Source organism: Aquila chrysaetos, chromosome 20, assembly GCF_900496995.4.
Source record: "Aquila chrysaetos chrysaetos chromosome 20, bAquChr1.4, whole genome shotgun sequence".
NCBI classification, from domain to species: Eukaryota; Metazoa; Chordata; class Aves; order Accipitriformes; family Accipitridae; genus Aquila; species Aquila chrysaetos.
In genome coordinates, this window is record NC_044023.1 from 13225695 (window position 1) to 13243960 (window position 18266).

Below are 18266 nucleotides of genomic sequence, written 5' to 3' on the forward strand. Positions count from 1 at the left end.
TACACTCGTAACGTCATGCATCTGTGCCCAGCGTCCCAAGTTAGGAAGTGCAGAGTCGCTTTGGTACAGCTGCTACCAGCTCCCATTTTAAGCTGATGAAAAATTACCAGTATCAGCAGGAGCTGGACGTGTGCCCACGCATTCAAAGCGCTTGTCTCTGGGTGTATCCTGCCTATGAGCACTTTGACGAACACAGAAGGAACTACGTCCTCTGTGCCCTCTGCAGTTTTACCAGTTCATGCAAGATTCAGAATTTTTCTTGAAGCCTTATTTATATACAGGTTATATCTACTCCCCAAGCCTCCAACTGAGGTTGATACTTATTCAGAATGTGGTAGCAAAACCTAAAAACTCAGAAAGAAGATCCTTAACGTTAAAACAATTCAGAAGCAGCCAGCTCTGGGATATCCTGGGACCTGATTTGCAACTTCTGGAAATACTACAGTGTGTTCTTATCCTTGTGTGAAAGTCCCTCCAGGGAAACTGAGCTGCTTACATAAGAATGAGCTGGCTGGAGGGGAAGCATAACAGACAACATACTGTTTTTCCGTACTTTATTTTGTTCTACAAATACAGTATAAAAATAGAGTTTTTTCTGAACATAATTAAATGTCAGCCATTTTCTTGCATTTCAGTCTTTCCTCTGTGACAATGTCCAGCAACGACTAGACTAGTATTCCCATCTATTTTTGAAGAGACAGTGTCAGTTATAAAAATATTGCAGAAGACAGATCAGCATTTCTATTACAAAACTGCAGGAAAAGCTTGTGTAGATTTAACATTCCTCTCTCAACTGTTTTTAAATGCTTAGGTACTAGATAACATTTACAAGAGCTCTCTGGTTTCAGTGGATTTCATTTCTGACCATGATACTCAGCCAGTTTTACATGTTTTGCTCCACAACACATCCACATGGTCTTGATAAAACAAAACTGAAACAAGTATGTATATGTTCAAATTACTTAAGAAGGCATATTTAACCTTAAGTTTGAAATGAGGACAGGGCTTCTCCCTTCTAATGCACAAGATTTCTGAAAGTAAAGGAAGATTGTAGGCTGAAAAGCCAAAACTGAGTTTTCACAAAGGGCAGGTATTCTTTAGAAAGTAAATTTTCAGATTCCTCCAAATCGTGATTGCATGTTTCTTTACACGTTAGAGGAAGTATTTCCCCTTCTGTGATAATAAGACAGTAAGACCAGAACTCTACCTCACCACTGATTTGGATAAGCTATGAATCAAAGAGGGTGTTAGTAGTCCTTTGGCCAGCTCACCACAGACTGTTAAATAGCAGCTGCATGCTTTAGTTCTGAGCAAGCAGGAAAAATGGAAAGGAGAAAAATGGGAAAAGACAGTGCTAATGAAAGGAGTTGCTCAGAAAACAGAATTACTGGTGCTGAGTGACAGAAAAGAGATCAAAAAACCTAAAGAGCACAAACCGATCTTCTCAGAAGGTACAACTGCACATTTGCTGCTCGTAAATCCAAGGATAAAAGGATGAATCTAACTGCCTGTGATAGCAAAAGAAACTCTTGATACTGAATTAGGTTGGTCCCTGATAGCTCAGAAACACAAGTGCACAGGAAGACTAAGTCCTTAACTGGTAAAGGATGCTTTTGTTGTGACTATTGTTCTTGCATCTGGAAATGGCAAAGAAAAGCTTGTTCTGATCACAGTTTCTCAAAAGGGAACAACTGTGCTGCTTCTCCTTTCCTTTCTTGCTTGCTCTTTCTGGTTGTCTTCTCTTCTTTTTTTTTCTCTAACTGGCGATTTTGGGGCCATGAAATGGCTGCATTCCCTACTGCAGTCTCTGCACTTGGACCTCCTTCTTCATCAGAAAGAGAATCCTGCTCCTTTCTCTGACATGGGTGCTGACGGCTCAGTCTGGAAAAAACAGGCGTGAAAATTGAAAAGTTGCTCTAGATATCACTTGTAACTACCCCTTTCTATAAGGGCTTGTCTGCTGTCACGGTGACACTTAATGACATTACAAAAGTTGGTTGCTCTGGTTTGGGCTTCTCACCCAAAGCAGTGTGTTTCTGTTCCTGGATGTCAAGCATTCTTTCAACACAAGCAAAATACTTTTGATGACAGAATAAAAATAAACCTGCTTTAAAAAAGATAATGCTTCACCTTTCTCAGTGGGGAAAAGATTAAGAACTAAAATGTCTGACTGCCTAACAAAAAGCAGCCCACTCTCATCCTGTTAGCTACATGCTTAGCTTGGAGGAATAAATCTAGGAAGCGGGTATGTCAAAACAGAAAATCATACCAAAAAAATGATGCTTTAGGAAACACTAATCTCTTGTTAAACAATAATGAATCTTTCTTGGGCACGACCACATCAAATTTCTGGTGTAGTTTTTTTTTACTACTTGCTAGTCACATGCTAACAACAGGAAAGAAGATTTTTGAGCAACTACACTCTGGAAGTTCTACACTCTACAGCTGGAAATGTAACACATCGGAAAGACTGGAAAAAAAATCTCTTGGTAGAAAAATATCATCCCGAGAAAGAAATCACTGATAGAAATGCAGAATACCTTGATGGAGTAGCGTTGCTTCAGTCTCTCTCTGATGAGAAGTCCTTTTGTCAGCAGCTTCCAATTCCCCAGAGCTCTTTTCTCACGCTTCTGTGTGGGATTGTTATTGAAAAGAGAAAAATTTACTATTTTAAGTTTCAATGTATTTATGCCCACAGAAAACAGAAGTTTGAAGATTTTAAACTGCCATTAAAAAAAACCATGCCAACTTAAATGTGTCACATTAAAAGATTATAGGCCAGTAGGATTCTTAAGAGTAAAATGTACTGGTGTCCAATTATATGCCTAATACATGAATCACTGTCACTTTCTGATGTGCACCCTGACTGTGTAAATTACACCAGAACCACCTCCAAAACTTTAATCTCCTATGTGTATCCCTCATTTTTGTTTCCCAGCAGCCATGGAAAACTATTCCAGAGTATACATTATTTCAAATATTGCTACACACTTGTATTGCATCCCACTCTAGTCCAGACAGCAAGCCCCAAATGGGACACTTGGGGGATGCAACTAGCCCCTCACGGTCACAGAGCTCTGTGTCTGTTGCTTACACAGCCCACCCTTCTTTGATTGTCCACAGTTTCAATGAAATTTACTTAATAAATGTAACAATACGGAAGCCGCAAAAATAATTCTCACCTCCTTCTCCTTCTTTTCTATTTCTGCTTGTTCATTCTCCCAGGCAGCAATGAGGACCTCTTTATACTCCTCACAGACAACGTAGCCATCGGTACTAGGAAGGAGAACACAATCCTGTGTCAGCTACTAGAAGAAAAAAGAAAGGGAGCAAATGCCTGCTGACCCAGCCAAACCAAAAGCTATTGAATGTTGACAGAACTGTAACTCATCACATGCACTCCTTAACACAGTGTATACAACTTCTGCAGGACGTCAAAATCTGTCAGCTGCAACAAAGCAGCTTTACGTACACTGGGTGTGAGTAGCCACCATGAAAATCAAATCCAGTGATGGCTTGAGCACAGTCAATGTCCAACTTCCGTGCCAATCTGTTCAGATTTGGGAGTCTCAGCTGCACACAGCCAATGGGTAACATGGATGGCAGGAAGAGATAGACGTTTCCATATTCATTCCGAGGAACCTGTTATTGCAAAATTAAAGAGAAATGGTAACGCCCCTGCTCTCTGGAGAGAGGTGAAAATCCCTGCTGCAACTCAAGGACTCTCCCTTCCTTCTGACCTGCTACATTCCACTCCAGCATTCAATTAATATTCACATGACAAGGCACAAGCCTAAATTTTAGCTGCATGGTTATCTCCTAGCTATGTTCTCTGCCCAGGCCTTGTTACTCAAGCTGTAATGCAGAGAATTAGCGAAACAAACATGGGCTAGGAAAACTAGATCAACGAAATTACAAAATTAGCAGTCTGCGCTGCTAGCACTCATTACTTGTACTCAGGAAAGAAAAGGCCTCAGTGAAGTTTTGATCATTTCTTCCTGGGTATGGTTACCTCTGAACTCTTAATCGTGCATCCAGATGTTATTGACTGATCTCACCTCTGAAACATGCAACTTCTGGAAAAATAAACCCCACAGTTCCACACAAAACACTTCCTTTAACATCAGCCCTCTGCCTTCCTAGCTACCTTTCCATCCACTGCTATAGGCGGCTGATACTCCTCTGTCTGCCAGAGACCAAACAGTGCCAGGTCCTCTTTGTCCCGGTTTGCAGGCTCTGCAAGGCGCGCCTTCCTCGCCTGGTTGGAAAATCCTTTCACCATCTGTGCAAATACAATGACCAACCCTGTAACACCACAACAACAAGCTGCCAGCGATTTCAGACTTTCCTAGGACATCAAAGGAGAAGGCTCTGGGAGAGAAGAAATGCCTATTTCCTAGCTTCAGTATCCACTGCTTATAAATGATAACCCATGGCACCTGTAGGCAACAAGGAGCCATATTCTACAGTTCATATAAAACACTTGGATGCCTTTGAAGAAGATGAAAAGGGTGCAGTTCTGCTAGATACCCTTGGGGTGGGAAGAAGAGATAGCTGGGCTTTGGGTAGTATATAGGAACTATAGGCACAGTAGGTGGACAGATTCACAATGCAGCTACCACATGCCATGCAAGCAAGTGAGAAATCGAGAAATCTACATCTGCTGACAGAGAGAAGGTAAAAAAAATAGAATTGAGTTTGAACGCACAGGAGGAAGTCAAACCCTCTTACCTTGTAAGGCACTTCTCCAATCCTCACCACTCGAGCTTGCTTCAGCCAAGTGTCCTTGGAGTGCAGCGTGTGTACGCAGTCTCTAAAAAGGCCAGACGGAAGCAACCGTAAGAGTTTTAAGTCCCTCCATAAGAGAATTCCAAACTGTTATTCACATTAGGAATGGTAAAAAAGCTCTAAGTGATATGCAAATGCTATCTGAGCAGCTAAATGCCTCACCCTGTCTATGCAGCCTGAGACTACTGCTGATACCATGACAGTCTTCATGCAAATTAGCTCTTAAATTTGTTACAAAGATCACAGTCACAAGATCAGTCACACATGTGCACAACTCACCTGGAGTAGACAGCCTCTCCCCTGCAGTACCCTAGGATAGCAGCTGACTCAGGATAGATTGCCTGATATTTCAAGAGGTGCCTCTTCAGTGCATAGAGAGGGTGGTTTTTGTACTCTCCAATTGCTGTTGGCAGAGGCTGATCTTGAAGCTTAACTTGAAACTGTAGGAATTATACAAAGAAGAGTGGTTTCAGAACTCTCTTGCAATACTGTTTGTAAGAAAATAAGAATGTTATAGTATGGATCAAAGGAAAAAACACCAGAAACTTAAATCAGATGAGCCAACAGACCAAAGCATTCTTGTTGCAAACAGGCATTTAGATGTGTACCCAGATCTACATATTTTAAAGACTCTCTGAGAAGGGTAATGCTAAACTGTACAGAAACCATCTTAGTAAGTTTCCAGCATGGGCTGTCCAGTACTTTTGCTACGCAAATTTCTCTTGAGCAGCCTCCATTTGATATTATTTCAATCTATCATTGTATATTCCCTTTAAAACATGCTCAATCTGAACATTTCAAGCTCAAATACAAACTTCCTTCCTCATGGAAAGATTCCTAATGATTTTTGCCTGAATGAGAATCCAAGGACTGGACTTCTGGCACTAAAGGTCCTGAATAACCTATTGCCATTTACCTCATTTTCCTCCTTCTTGTCTCTTTCAAGATAGGGACTTTTATATGGTTGCAGCGTGTCTTCCCACCACTCAGGGTCCACACGACTCTTCCTTGTTGCGGTCATCCACACTGGGTCATATCTTTGCGTCACATCCCTGACACTCCCATCATTGTCAAATCCCACAATGTAGGAAAGCGGCTTTGTGGCATATGTGAAGCACAGCTGGGGCTGGCCAACGTTGCCATGAACACAGTCTACACATACCCATTTGTCCTCACGTTCAAGGAAAACCTCCAGCCACTGGTCTGTGCCCATCACTTTCCTTACCTCCTGCTGTCCGTCATCCTCATCACTAGAAATTATTTTGTTTCTCTTTCTCTGTCCATGAGGCAAGGCTGGAGCTGTACTTTTTGCTGGCCTAGGCTCAGCTTCACATGAATTTTTGGATAGCCTTGATTCTGAAGTCTCAGGTTTGGGGCTTTTTATAGCCGTTACCTTTGACTTCTGGGAGCCCTGTGAACTCCTCCACCTTTTAGAGACAGTTCCAAAATCCTCATCAGAGAGATCACTCTCCTCCTCTGAAACCTCAAAGTCTGAAACACTGCCCTCATCACTTCCACTCTCTTCTTTGTAACACACTTTGGAGGCCACTCGTCTCCGGCGATCATTCTTGGGCCTGACTGGCACATCTTTTTCCGCTAAACTGCTCTCCTCATTACCAGATTCTTTCTGTTCCTGGCTGCCTCTAGTCAGCTTTGACTTGCATGTCCTCTTGGTCTGAGCAGTTTTGGGTTTCTTTGACTCCTTTTTGTCTTCTTGGCTCTCTGAGGATTTCTCATCCTGCTTGGCTTTTTTGCAGGGGCATTTTTTTGCCACAGCTTTTGGTGTTGTGGAAGAGCTCTCCTGCCCCTCAGAGGTACTGCTGAGAGACTGCCTCTTGGATGAGCTTTTTCCCTGCAAAGAAACAGGCTAGGTCACTTTTATCACCATGGCTAACAAAATGTTAAAAAAAAAAAGACTGAAGTCAGCACGAGGTGCATGCAGACCAAAGGTTGGCAGGCAAATGGCTGAAGAGAGGTGTATTCAAGCAGCAAGTGTTTGCTCTCAAAGTTTCAAGGAAATTTAAAACCACTGAAGCATAAGAAGTCTTTGCTGAAACACAAAAAAATGGGTGGTTGTTTTAAAGGAGAAACCTAAAAATTAAGGGTTTGCATCTTCTGCACTATAGACAGAACATTGTCATCACCATGGTTCATGCAGTAAGTGATTTCCTGCAAGCTGCACCAGCCAGAAAGTTTTTTCAATCCTACTCTCTAAACCAGTGACCTATTCCTTATTGCACACACCCAACAAAAAGTACCTTTGCTCTTGTCTCCTTGAGAGGAACAGGCTGAAAAGACAGCACGAGGCGACACAGCAGCTGTAATGCTCGCAGAATAATTAAAAATATCTGCAAGAGAAAAAATAAAGCATGTTTAACGTTTTTTCAAGGTATTTAAAAAAACCTCTTGAAACTCTTCTACAATCTGGGTTCTGTCAGAAATCATTTTCATTCCTACCTTTTATCCAGTGCTGTATACACTGACACAGATGTGTAGGTAGCCCAGTTGCTCTAGTATTAAAGCACCGCAGAGTCTTCTCTGGCTCTTATTTATGTTACTACTGTAGCAGGGGTACTGCTTTTAACTTACAGATGAGGAACCAATTCCTAAAAAGGCTAAATGACCCATCCTGCTGGAGCAGACATGCTAAGTCACTCAAATCCCATCCACCCCATCAGTCTCTCTTTCTTGAGGAAAACTGAGTAAGATGACTCTAAATCCTGCCTCCCAAAGGCGGCCAAAGTCAACCGCATACCATCAGCTGAACCCAGCAGAAACACCAGCCATTCAGAGAATGACATTACAGTCACAACTGAGTGGCTAACAGCTGTGACCTGGCAACTGCCTTCCTGCATGGGACTCAACTGAAGCCACCTAAGCAAGGCTTGCTTTGTCTTTTCCTCCTGTCCCAGGAAGTGACACCTCTGCATTTCCACAGCAAGGTTGCAAAGCCACCAAAACTGCATCCTGCTTTGCAGCAGAGAAGCTGCAACATCCCACTTTATCAGCAACAGAGCAGAGCTGCAAGCCATGCACCTGCAAAGCAGCAGCTTGTTTCTGCTCTTTCAAATGTCCCCTGCCAATTTGATCTCCTGCGCTTCCCCTCCCTTGGTTGTTTTACTAAAATCTCTGTGTCACTTGAAACAATTTACTCCAGTTCTTCCCTTAATCCAATTCCACCACAAAACGACTGTAGAGTTGAAGTCCTTTTGAAGACTTGGCCTCGGGCTGCTCTAAATCAAAGTTCAATTCCTCTGGCCTTCAGCGGTGACTCATAGCAACAAACTACCAACCTTCAACTCAAAGATCTGTGAAGAGTTTCTCTGGCTGCAAGTAAGTCCCGAGAATTTCCTCACTCCAATTAGTGTTTCAGACGAAACCTATTAAGCTGGTTTGCTTTGATCTACACTACTAAAGCAATATAAAGAAGCCAAAACATACTTAGGAACAAGTAGCTCTATACACCATACATAAAGCCATCCACAGCAGAACACAGAGTGCACAGTGACACCAACCAGAATTAGAGGCTCCCATTAGGCACAGTTCAAACTGAATACTGTATTCACAGAAGGACTCCAGGTAAAAACACAACAAAAAGAAAAAGCCACAGAATCACCTAAGTAACTGATCTGTTTTCTCCAAATCCATCCCTCAAACACCACTTTGTGTATGACCTCACAGCACTACAGCACTGATCTAGCATCCAAGCTCAGCAAGCATCCCTGCACTTCCCAGTCACTTACATGAACCAACTCCTCATCATCTCGTGCAGCATAGATGGCAAAGCGCCTCTCCAAGGTCGACTGAAGGGGCTCTCCTTTTTCAGTGGAAAGCTCATCATTGACAGTGAAGGTTCCAACAAACCTGAAATATAAGACACCTACTTATTGTCTAGTGTTTGTGGCTGTATTCTTAAACTTCATAGTTCATCTTTTCCTTCTGTAAAAAGGACAGATTTCACCCCTGTATTTAAAATCAGAAAAATCACCAAAAATAGGTAATTGTATTTACTCCTCTCCTTGAACCCTGGCTCATACATTCTATGTGACAGCATGATTAGGAAAGAGAATTTTACCATTTCACCAAGTTGGAAAGGTAGAGAAGGTCCACTTGGCCTGCAGGCGCTTTTGTGAAGTGGGTGGGGATGATGGATAGACCAATGGCATGAAGATCTGGCTGGCTGCAGATCCTGTTTCTATAGAAACCATTTGCTAATAAACACAAGAGATGAACCTGAGAGAAAAAAGTTTCTATAGTGAGTTCACAAGAAATTTTCCTTGCGGGAACTACTGTCCATGGTATATTTACTGCTCCTTTTAACAAAGACAGGCAACAATGAAGCCTCCCAAGCATACACAGGCTGGACACAGGGCTGTCTTCAGATCACCATCAGAAAACAGTAAAGCCTTGAAGTTCCTGTCAGTGTCTCCTGCTCTACATGACTGACACTTTAACCCAGACAGAAGGAGCAGATACACACTCAATGGAGAAATATACACCCTGGTCACATCTATTTTGATTTAGAATTTTACTAATGCAGCCATTGATGTTTCTAACTTACAGTTTAGGAGAAGTCTACTGAGCATTTGTCAGGACTACAGCCTTTTTATTTTTTCACTTCTAGCCACGGCCCCAAATTATTTGATCAAAATTAGTTTCTTCTTCATTATGAATCAGTTCAGACATCTTTATGCTCAGTTTTTATTCTGCCAGGTTTCTCTGTGACCAATACCTTATGCGTGTCCTCACGAACCTCCTTGCTGAAACGTTTCATCATTCTCCGAAGATACGTCTCGAACTCGGCTTTCCTTTTTTCTCTGCATAAGATTAAAAAAGAAATGGATGTTTTGGGTTTTCTATGGACCTGCCTTTCTAGATTCCTGAACTGGATCAGTTCACAAAGAGACTCTATCCCGGAGAATCTTCTGTGCCCACTTAACAGAAGTTTAGTTACTGGCTATGTGAATAGGCATGCAGGATGCATACAACTAATAAACTGTGAAGTCCACGTACCTGACTACTGAGAGCTTGGGTATATTCAGATGGCCTAAATTCTACCTAACTTTATGTGCCTACAGTTTCCTACAAGACAGTTTTGGACAGCTCTGTACTAAACTTACAATTCACTGTCTGAATTGTTTGACTTTCAGATTACTGCTAGCATTCCATTCAGATTCCTGGAAAAATGGTCTTCTCTTCATTGATGAAGTCTTTTAATTTAGAAGCAACAGATACTCTGGTTGCTTTGTTATGAAGGGCTGGCCTGGGACAGTGCCTACCCTGTAACAGCATGAGATATCATCAGGCCTCCAGCCACCACACAAAGCAAGCCTTCCTTGGTATAATGCTCCCAGATGCTGAGGGCATTCATTTGACTCACCTATTCACACCTCAGGTATGGGCACACAGAGGCTTCCACCTGAGCTGTTAAGATATTTACAGTACAACAATGCCATTCACCCACAGCTCTCCTTGAAGAGATCTACTACTGTCCCTGGTTTGGAAATGTAGATATTAAAGCACAATGAAGTTACATGCTTGATTTTCAAGGAAGCTGAAAAACCTCTATTCCCACCAACTTCCACTGAAGACTTTTGGTAAAATTGTCAGTGTGCAAACTGTTCTCCATCCCATGACCTCGCACCATTCCAACTCAACAGGCTGCACAAACTGGGGATTTCCAACCAGAAGACAGCAAGTCAGTGACAGTCAAGACTTAGCATATTTTTAACTTCATCCTTTAACGGCCCTCCACTGCCTTCCCTGTTCTTACCTTCTCTCTCTTTTCTTCACCTGCTCTGGGGTTTCAATCTCTATCTCGACAGGATTGCTTGGCAGCACTGCTGCCGGAAGAACAGCAGCTTCTTCTAACTTATCTGTGGCAGGTTCCTGGAGTTCTGGAAAAATAAAATATTACTAAATGATAAATAAACATGGAACAGATGCTGACAATGGGCTGAGAACCTACCTATTCCTTCTCAAGTGTTTAAACAACCTACAAAAAGAACATCCTCAGTAATTACCAGCTCCTGGATCTTCCATAATACTGCGTGTACTCATTTATTTCAAGTAACTGTGGGATGCCAGTCACCTGGTGTTGAGGAATCAGCTCAGCACAGTCTAATGGCACGTGACTACCACAGGCAAACTCAATCAGGAGAAAGGTGAATGAAGCAGATGTAACTTGAAGGGTACTTGTAGGGTAGCAAAGAAAAAAACCTGACAACAGTTCACTTTAGAAGGCGTAAATCTGTAGCAGCAAAATATGAAGATTATGATCATCATGATTCTTATCACAGTTTGTTGATGGCCACCTAATCAAACAGCTCAGTTGGTTTCATCTCCACTCTCCTTTACTAGGAAGTGACCGTTTTGACTCATTCTTAGCTGCTCAATATTAGACAACACAAACAGCTGAGAAAGTGCTTTGTGCATGGTAGCATAATTTTAACATAAGCCAACAAATAGTCAAATTCAAGGCACTACCATCAGGTCACTAGTTGTCTGTTTTTTTTTTTTTTACTTTGGAACTATTCTAAAAGCGTTGTGAGATATGAGCTTTTAGATACAGATATGCACATGGAGCATACTTTAGGTATACAGAGTGTATACACTTATCTGAATCCGAATAAAAAATGGTTCAAAAAAATCAAATTACAAAAAACCAAATTGTGTATAAGAATATTTACTCCTTAAAATGAATAAACGTGCAATTGTTACCTTCCACGTCCTCCCATTCATCTTCACTTTCAGCACCATCATCGTCAGTATTGTCTTCATCCATCTCTTTTTTAACAGGAGATTCTCTCTTCAACTTTATCTCCTTCTGAGGGGGCTTCAGCGAGTCACTGTTACAATGATCAAAATGGCTTTAGCATCAGGAGGTGCAGGTGCTTGTTTATTTAAGAAAAATAGAGGAAGAACACACTAAAAATAGCGAAATAAATGAAGCATGACCTCTGCATCAGTAACAACAGATTGAGTACTTGACAATTAAGACACAGATACCTTCTCTGTAAAGCAAACCATCTTTGCCATAAATAACCATGGGCTCAGTAGAGCAACACTTTTTCAGTGCAAACTTAGGTTCTGATTCTGCAAGGCCATTTAGGAAGGAAGATGCCTGAAGCTACAAAAGGCCTCATCCTTCAGAACAGCTTGTACAAATGAGTCCTTGGAGAAAGGGTTCACTGAATCATTTGTTTTTACTGAATTTTCAAAGTGTACTGAAATTGGAACTGTTTCTGTTTCACTACACTAATACTCAAGGCTCTGGCTGGCCACTGAAACAAGACCAATCAGTTTAATTTCTTTTTATGAATTCATTTGCTATAGCAATCTCCATGGGCAGACCCTGCTGATATTATATTTGGATTCCAAAAAACACCATAGAATGATATGTTTAAAGATTTCTGCTCATCATTTTAAACCCAAATCTCAGGCCAACATTTCTATTCATGCTGGATTCCATAAAGCCTCCCTAGTCCCATGTAAAAACTGTAACAAATGAAATAAAATTTTATATTTAAACCATTGAATTTGAAAAGGCTCATGCATTTGCTTCCCATATAGACTATCTTCCTCAGGACTGACTCTGCAACGAATAAGACGGTACTTCTGTTCAGCTGCATGACATAAATGTACTAAATTGGACTGATAGCCTAAAATAAACTGCTCACATGCATATATGCAGCACTAGGCCCTAAACAAATAACATGTAACCATGAAGAGAGAGCTCCCATAGACTTGACTGATAAGTAAACTTACCTGCACATTTCCTCTTTGTTATGATTCCCCTTACTTCTAGTGATTTTTTTGTTTTCTTTTATTAGTGATTTTGCCCCTTTTTGTTTTGTAGGCTTATTTGCTGAGTTAGAAACTCCAGTATCACACTCTTCTTCCTTCTTCCTAGCAAGAGCTTTTGAGTCATTCTTCTTTACACTGGGCTTTTTCTCTTCAAAATCATCTGCATGGCACAGAAGAAAGGAAGATATGTTAAAGGATGAAGTTTCATCTCCATGGCAATCAGAAACAATACCTCCACAGATTTCATTAGAGCCAGCTACAGAAGAAAGTGAGCACTCACAATAATGTGCATGTCGTTGTTTCTGAACAAATAGGTAAGAATTGAACAATGAGACCTGCTTAAGGAAAAAATTCATAATAATGTAATGCACAAGAAGCACCTAAAGATTCCTATAGTCCTACCAATGGGGTCAGTTGAAAAACAAGCATCGTACATGCCACCCAAAAGAAACTGCTATTTTGTGAAGCTGCTCTGGAGAACTTTTTTCAGGGCACCTCCTGGGACGCGGACCCGCGTGTCACGGCCGACCCCGGCCGCCGCGGGGGGGTGGCTGTCCGCAGCCCCGCCGGCTGAGGTGAGACAAACCCTCACCGGGTCGCTCAGTGCCTTACTAACAGCCTTCGTCAGTGCTTCCAGACAGCGCGTGGGGCCCACTTCACGCAGGGATTTAAACCCCCGACCTCTGCGTGCCCATCGTCCCGCCCTCTGGCGCTGTGGAGAACACAGTTATCCACGCCTCCAGCCTGAGGTAACGGCCCTTTCCCTCACAGGGGCTGTCGCGGCCCAGCGCCGCGCTAAGAGCCAGCCGACACCCGCTGCTCCCCGACCCCTCCGAAACACCAGAGGCCTGGAGCGGCCCCAAGCCCCGGCGATGGCGCAGCGCCCGGCCCGGCCCGGCCCGGCCTCCCTCCCGCACTCACCCTCCTCCTCCGCGTCGCCCCGCCGCGTCCCCAGCCCCACGGAGCGCCTCTTGCTTTCAGCCGCTGGCCGGGGCGACGCTTTGCGCTTCCTGGCCATGGCGGTGCCCCGGCGGCGGGCGGCCCCCGGCCCGCGTCCCGCGTCCCGCTGCGGTCCCCGCCGAGCCCCCGGCCCCGCCCCCGGCGGAGGGGAAGGGGCTGGGCCATAAAGTCTCGCGGGAGAGCGCGGGAGGCGGTTTGAAAGATGGCGGATGAGGTGGATCAGGTAAGCGGCTGCCCGCTTCCCCCAGGGCGGGAGGCGGCGGACGGGCCCTTCCTCGTTGCCAGCGGGCCCGCGCTCCCGGCGCCTCCCGCCTTCCCTCCGCGGGCCTGGGGAAGCCTCCGCGGCTGGCGGGGCGTAAGATGGAGGCGGGCTTTCGGCTGCCTGGCTGGGGCCGGGCGTACCTCCCGGCAAAGCCCCCGGCTTGGGCAGCCTTCCTGAGGCGCAGCCCTCCGGGGAGAGCGCTTTCTGCGGGAAATGACATTACCACGCGGCCTCGGTCCTTGTGCCGCCGCCGGGGGTGTCAGGAGCGCGGGCAAGGCTCGCTTCAGGCCCGTTTCCCCAGGAACTGCCAGAGGAGGGAAATGGAGGGAAGCTACTGAGGAAAATACCCTTGGCTCTGCCTCACGGAGAAGGAAATTGGTAGCGTGCTGCAGGATATTCACAAAGATGTTCATACATTTTAGCTGTGATCCTGAAAGTACACCTTTATTACAAAAAAGAGACCTCAGCCCGGTGTGCGTTCAGGCTTCTAACCTGCTTTGAGGCCTGGCATGAATGCTGTGTTGCTGAGCTAGGCCTTAAGGAGAGGTGTGTGTTTGGGGAAGTGTGTCACCCAGTTAACCGATGCGAGCTGGCAAAAATGTCAGCGTGTGTTTGGTTTTTCTAACCTGTGCCATGTGTTGGCACAGGTGTGGTGCTGGTTCATGCAGAGTAGGCTTTCTGCTGCTGCAGTATGGACAACGGTTGCTAGTAAGGAATATAGTTTATGCAACAGTATGTGTGATGCATCATTTGCTGCAAACTAAACTGAAGTCTTTTAACTCATTTTGCTCAAGCTGGTGAACATCTGTAGGGTGGTAATACCAGCTGCACTCGGGTTCAATAGGATGTGAAGGAATGATTTGGAGTATTTGCATCTATATTCTTAACTGTTTGTTTTCTGCGTCTCACAAACGCTGAGGAATGGAAAAGTTCACAGGCTTCTTCTGTAAAATTAACTTTTTTAATTTTATTTTTTTTAGCAACAAACAACAAATACTGTAGAGGAGCCACTTGATCTCATCAGGCTCAGTCTAGATGAGCGAATCTATGTCAAAATGAGGAATGACAGAGAGCTTAGAGGCAGACTACATGTAAGTAAAACTTTCAGAACGCTACCATGCTTATTCAGCTAAGCACTGGGCATCCTTTTTTTTCATGTACAACAGTCTGTTACACAAGCTTACCTGTAATATTCCATTGATTGTTTCAAAAATCACTGTAAAAACACAAGTAACTGTATCTCATGGTTAAAAGTGCAGAAGTGGTTATAGAAGGTAGGTTAAAGATCGTCTTAGTAACAAGGGCTGAACTGTTTCTCTTATTAAAAGTGTACTGTGATTGGTGGAAAAATCTAATTTGTTCAGTACTCTGTCTGCTATTAACTGCTTCTGTAGGGAGTCAAGAGATGTATTTTGTTTTTCTTGTCTCCTGAATGATACCAAGCAATTCATTCCACAAGCAATAATGCTGCAGGCCTCTTCTTGTAAAGTACCCTGAGGTCTTAAGACTGAATTAAGACTGAGATTATCATAATCAAACAAGTATTGCTTAAGGCATACCCTATGAGGGTATGATGGGCATATGTACTCAGCTGGATTCTCTGCAAATCTCATTTGTCGAAGTGTTTTCCTCTGAGAGTGATATGTCTCTCGATGAGACAGATTTTTGCTTTCTACTAAGTCAGTCATCCTTCCTGAGTACTGTACTGTGTTGGGGAAGAGAACCAGTTGCACCATGTGTTAGGTGGGCCTCAAGTCCTTTGGCAACACACAGATGAGGAGAGATCCATAAGGCACACGTGTAGTTTGCATCGTGCTTCTGTAGGGTTTTTGGAATATGTGCTTATTTTAAATTTTTGTAGCATTATATGAATTAGAGGTTTCGCATCCTTTAAGATGGCCCCATGCAATCAATTCCAGGAGGCTGGACTGGCAGCAGAGAATGTGTAGCTGGTTTAATGTTAATAAAGTGTGTCTGTCTCCGAGTTCTTGTATGTTTTCTCACTGAATGCTTCAGAGCTATTTCCTGAAAAAGTATTTCAGTAAATATAAATGTCTTCTGTTATTTTTATGTGGCAGAGTACTGGTTTGTTGACATTTGTTTGGTATTACAACTATAACTGATACTACTTTGTTTTGACATAGTCGTGTATTTTGGTCAAAATCAGGCTAAACTAATTATGTCTGAAATTCTTGATAAAATTCTCATTTTAATAAGCTCATGTTTGAATTTTGGAAGAAATAATAAACTAACTTCATTCCTACAGGCATATGATCAGCACTTAAATATGATTTTGGGTGATGTGGAAGAAACTGTAACTACAATAGAGATTGATGAAGAAACCTACGAGGAGATTTATAAAGTAAGGACTTAGTGTATTTATCCCCATAGAAAACTTTTTTTAAAACTAAACTATGTTATATTCTTAAAGTAGTTTATTGCTGACTACTTTTTGAACCAAGATCTAACAGAAGTTTTGGGCAAATTGTTACGAAACTACAGAGGATATCCAAAGACTTGGTGTTAGTTGTATTGATCTCTTTGGCATGCCAGAATGTTGTATGTTTGAGCTTATATTTGTTGGATTTGTTTCTGGTGTTTTGTTATGATTGAATTTGGTCATATGCTTAGCAGATATGTTTTGTAAACTATGCTTTTGTAAATGTAAATTTTTCTTTCCTTCTTCATAGTCTACCAAAAGGAATATTCCGATGCTCTTTGTCAGAGGTGACGGCGTTGTGCTTGTAGCTCCCCCGTTGAGGGTTGGCTGAAGCAACAAAGGATTTAACCTTGTTGGAAAGTTTCAGACTTTTGGACAATGGTTCGTGTTTCAATTGTGTCTCAAAATTTTGTATGTGTTTTTTATAGGATGTTTTTGTCTGCCCTTTTGGGAAGGGGAACCAGTTTGTTTTGCAAAAGGTACATGTCAATTGAAGCAGTGTAAACCCAACCTGATTTTCTCAGAATTAATCTAACTGCTGTAAATTGACTGTCTTGTCACATTGGTAAAAGAATCCTGCATTTTTTCAATCTTGGCAATAGCACTGTCTTAATTTTCTGTTTTAAATAAATTCGGTTTGTCTTTCAGATTTCACTTGTCATGTTTTTATGTTGAAGATGTTATTCTTATGTTTTTTCTATAAAGCTAATGCTATATTAAGTTGTAGTATGTAGCCTCACTTTCTGAGAAAAGAGTAACTTTTGTGTGTGTTGTTAATTTCTGTCCTTGCTAATACCTGTGTCTTGCAGATTGATGTTTGGGAGGGCAATACTACATGAATCTACAGTACTATAATTTATGGCTTTTCTGCGTTCAAATTTTTGATGCATATCCTTGTAGCAGGCAAATAGTGTGTATATATATGCATCTTCCACTTAAGATATGTAAAGAAGATGGGCTTTTTCACAATGTTTTCAGATGTTTTTATTGTGGCTTTAACAGCGCTATGCTTTGCAAGGCCATAAGTAGAGACTGAGGTTGTTGCCTCTCATGCTGTTGAGTTGCCTGCTGCATGCATTCATTTCCCACTGTCGGTAGCCTGTTTCAGTTCTTGAATACACTAAACTCTGCTGAATGCTTAAGATGCTCATTGGTTATCTGCATTGAAGGTGCACTAGAACTCTGAATAAAGCTCTTTTTTAATATATACTTTCTCAGGCCCACCCTGTTTGCCATTTATTCACCTTCTTGTATGAAAAAAAAGGCACTTATGCTATGAAATGTTTTAATAAGTATGTTTGAAAGGCACATGAGAGATGTAGGTCTACACTGGGACATTTCCTGCAGAGCTTGACTTGTGACTTGATAAACCTAATTTATCTAGGTTATTAGGCATGCTCTGTAGGGTTAGCAAAAGCAGCTTGCCCTGGCACTTTCTCCTACAAGTAAAATCTTCATAACTTATGTCCATAGCTTGTGACAGTGGTGAGGAATGCAAGGTCTGCCTTGGTAAGCTCCAAGCCAGATTTTTCTTAAAGGAATACTAACTTTTTTGGCAGTAAAATATATACACTCAGAAGATGAATGTATACTTCATGCTCTTTGAAATAAGGAAAGCAGGAACTGATACAAAATCTGCTTTGGCTTCTAGGTGGCATCCATACTATGTAGTTCTCAAGCAATGTCCTCTAGCGTGAGGAAAATAGGAGTGATAGCTGAAGCTGAAATAGTGAAGCAATTGCTGAGAATTAGTGTGTTAGTAGCAATTACAGTCTTACGTTTTAATCACGTGGAGACTTGCTACCATATTCCTTGCGCTTCGTTCTAGAAAGGACAAATAGCTCTACTTGTACGCACACGCAAGAATGTTATCTTAAACCTGTGCACAATGCTGTTTTCATATATAGGTCCCTTGTATGCAAGTGAAAGAAGTCATCTGTACAACTTACTACTATAAGATTATTTGAATGAAGTACAGGTATGCAGTGGCTTTGTAGCAGACTTCCCTCA

General features: G+C 42.4%; 2 protein-coding genes across 2 annotated transcripts; one reads left to right on the top strand and one right to left on the bottom strand.

The window, feature by feature from the left end:
- Window positions 1-540: 540 nt before the first annotated feature.
- Window positions 541-13691, bottom strand: XPC (XPC complex subunit, DNA damage recognition and repair factor). The gene is given in 17 exon segments (XM_030043394.2): window positions 541-1835; window positions 1837-1881; window positions 2541-2630; window positions 3183-3276; window positions 3473-3642; window positions 4148-4282; window positions 4732-4813; window positions 5068-5228; window positions 5705-6640; window positions 7047-7136; window positions 8532-8652; window positions 8864-9021; window positions 9521-9605; window positions 10562-10685; window positions 11509-11636; window positions 12556-12754; window positions 13516-13691. Coding segments are annotated over 17 exon segments (2883 nt in total). The 5' UTR covers window positions 13613-13691; the 3' UTR covers window positions 541-1667.
- Window positions 13692-13696: 5 nt separating this feature from the next.
- LSM3 (LSM3 homolog, U6 small nuclear RNA and mRNA degradation associated) lies at window positions 13697-16905 on the top strand. The gene is made up of 4 exons (XM_030043398.2): window positions 13697-13777; window positions 14797-14907; window positions 16083-16178; window positions 16507-16905. Exons 1-4 carry the CDS (start codon window positions 13757-13759, stop codon window positions 16585-16587), a joined length of 309 nt encoding a protein of 102 aa, XP_029899258.1. The 5' UTR covers window positions 13697-13756; the 3' UTR covers window positions 16588-16905.
- Window positions 16906-18266: the final 1361 nt, after the last annotated feature.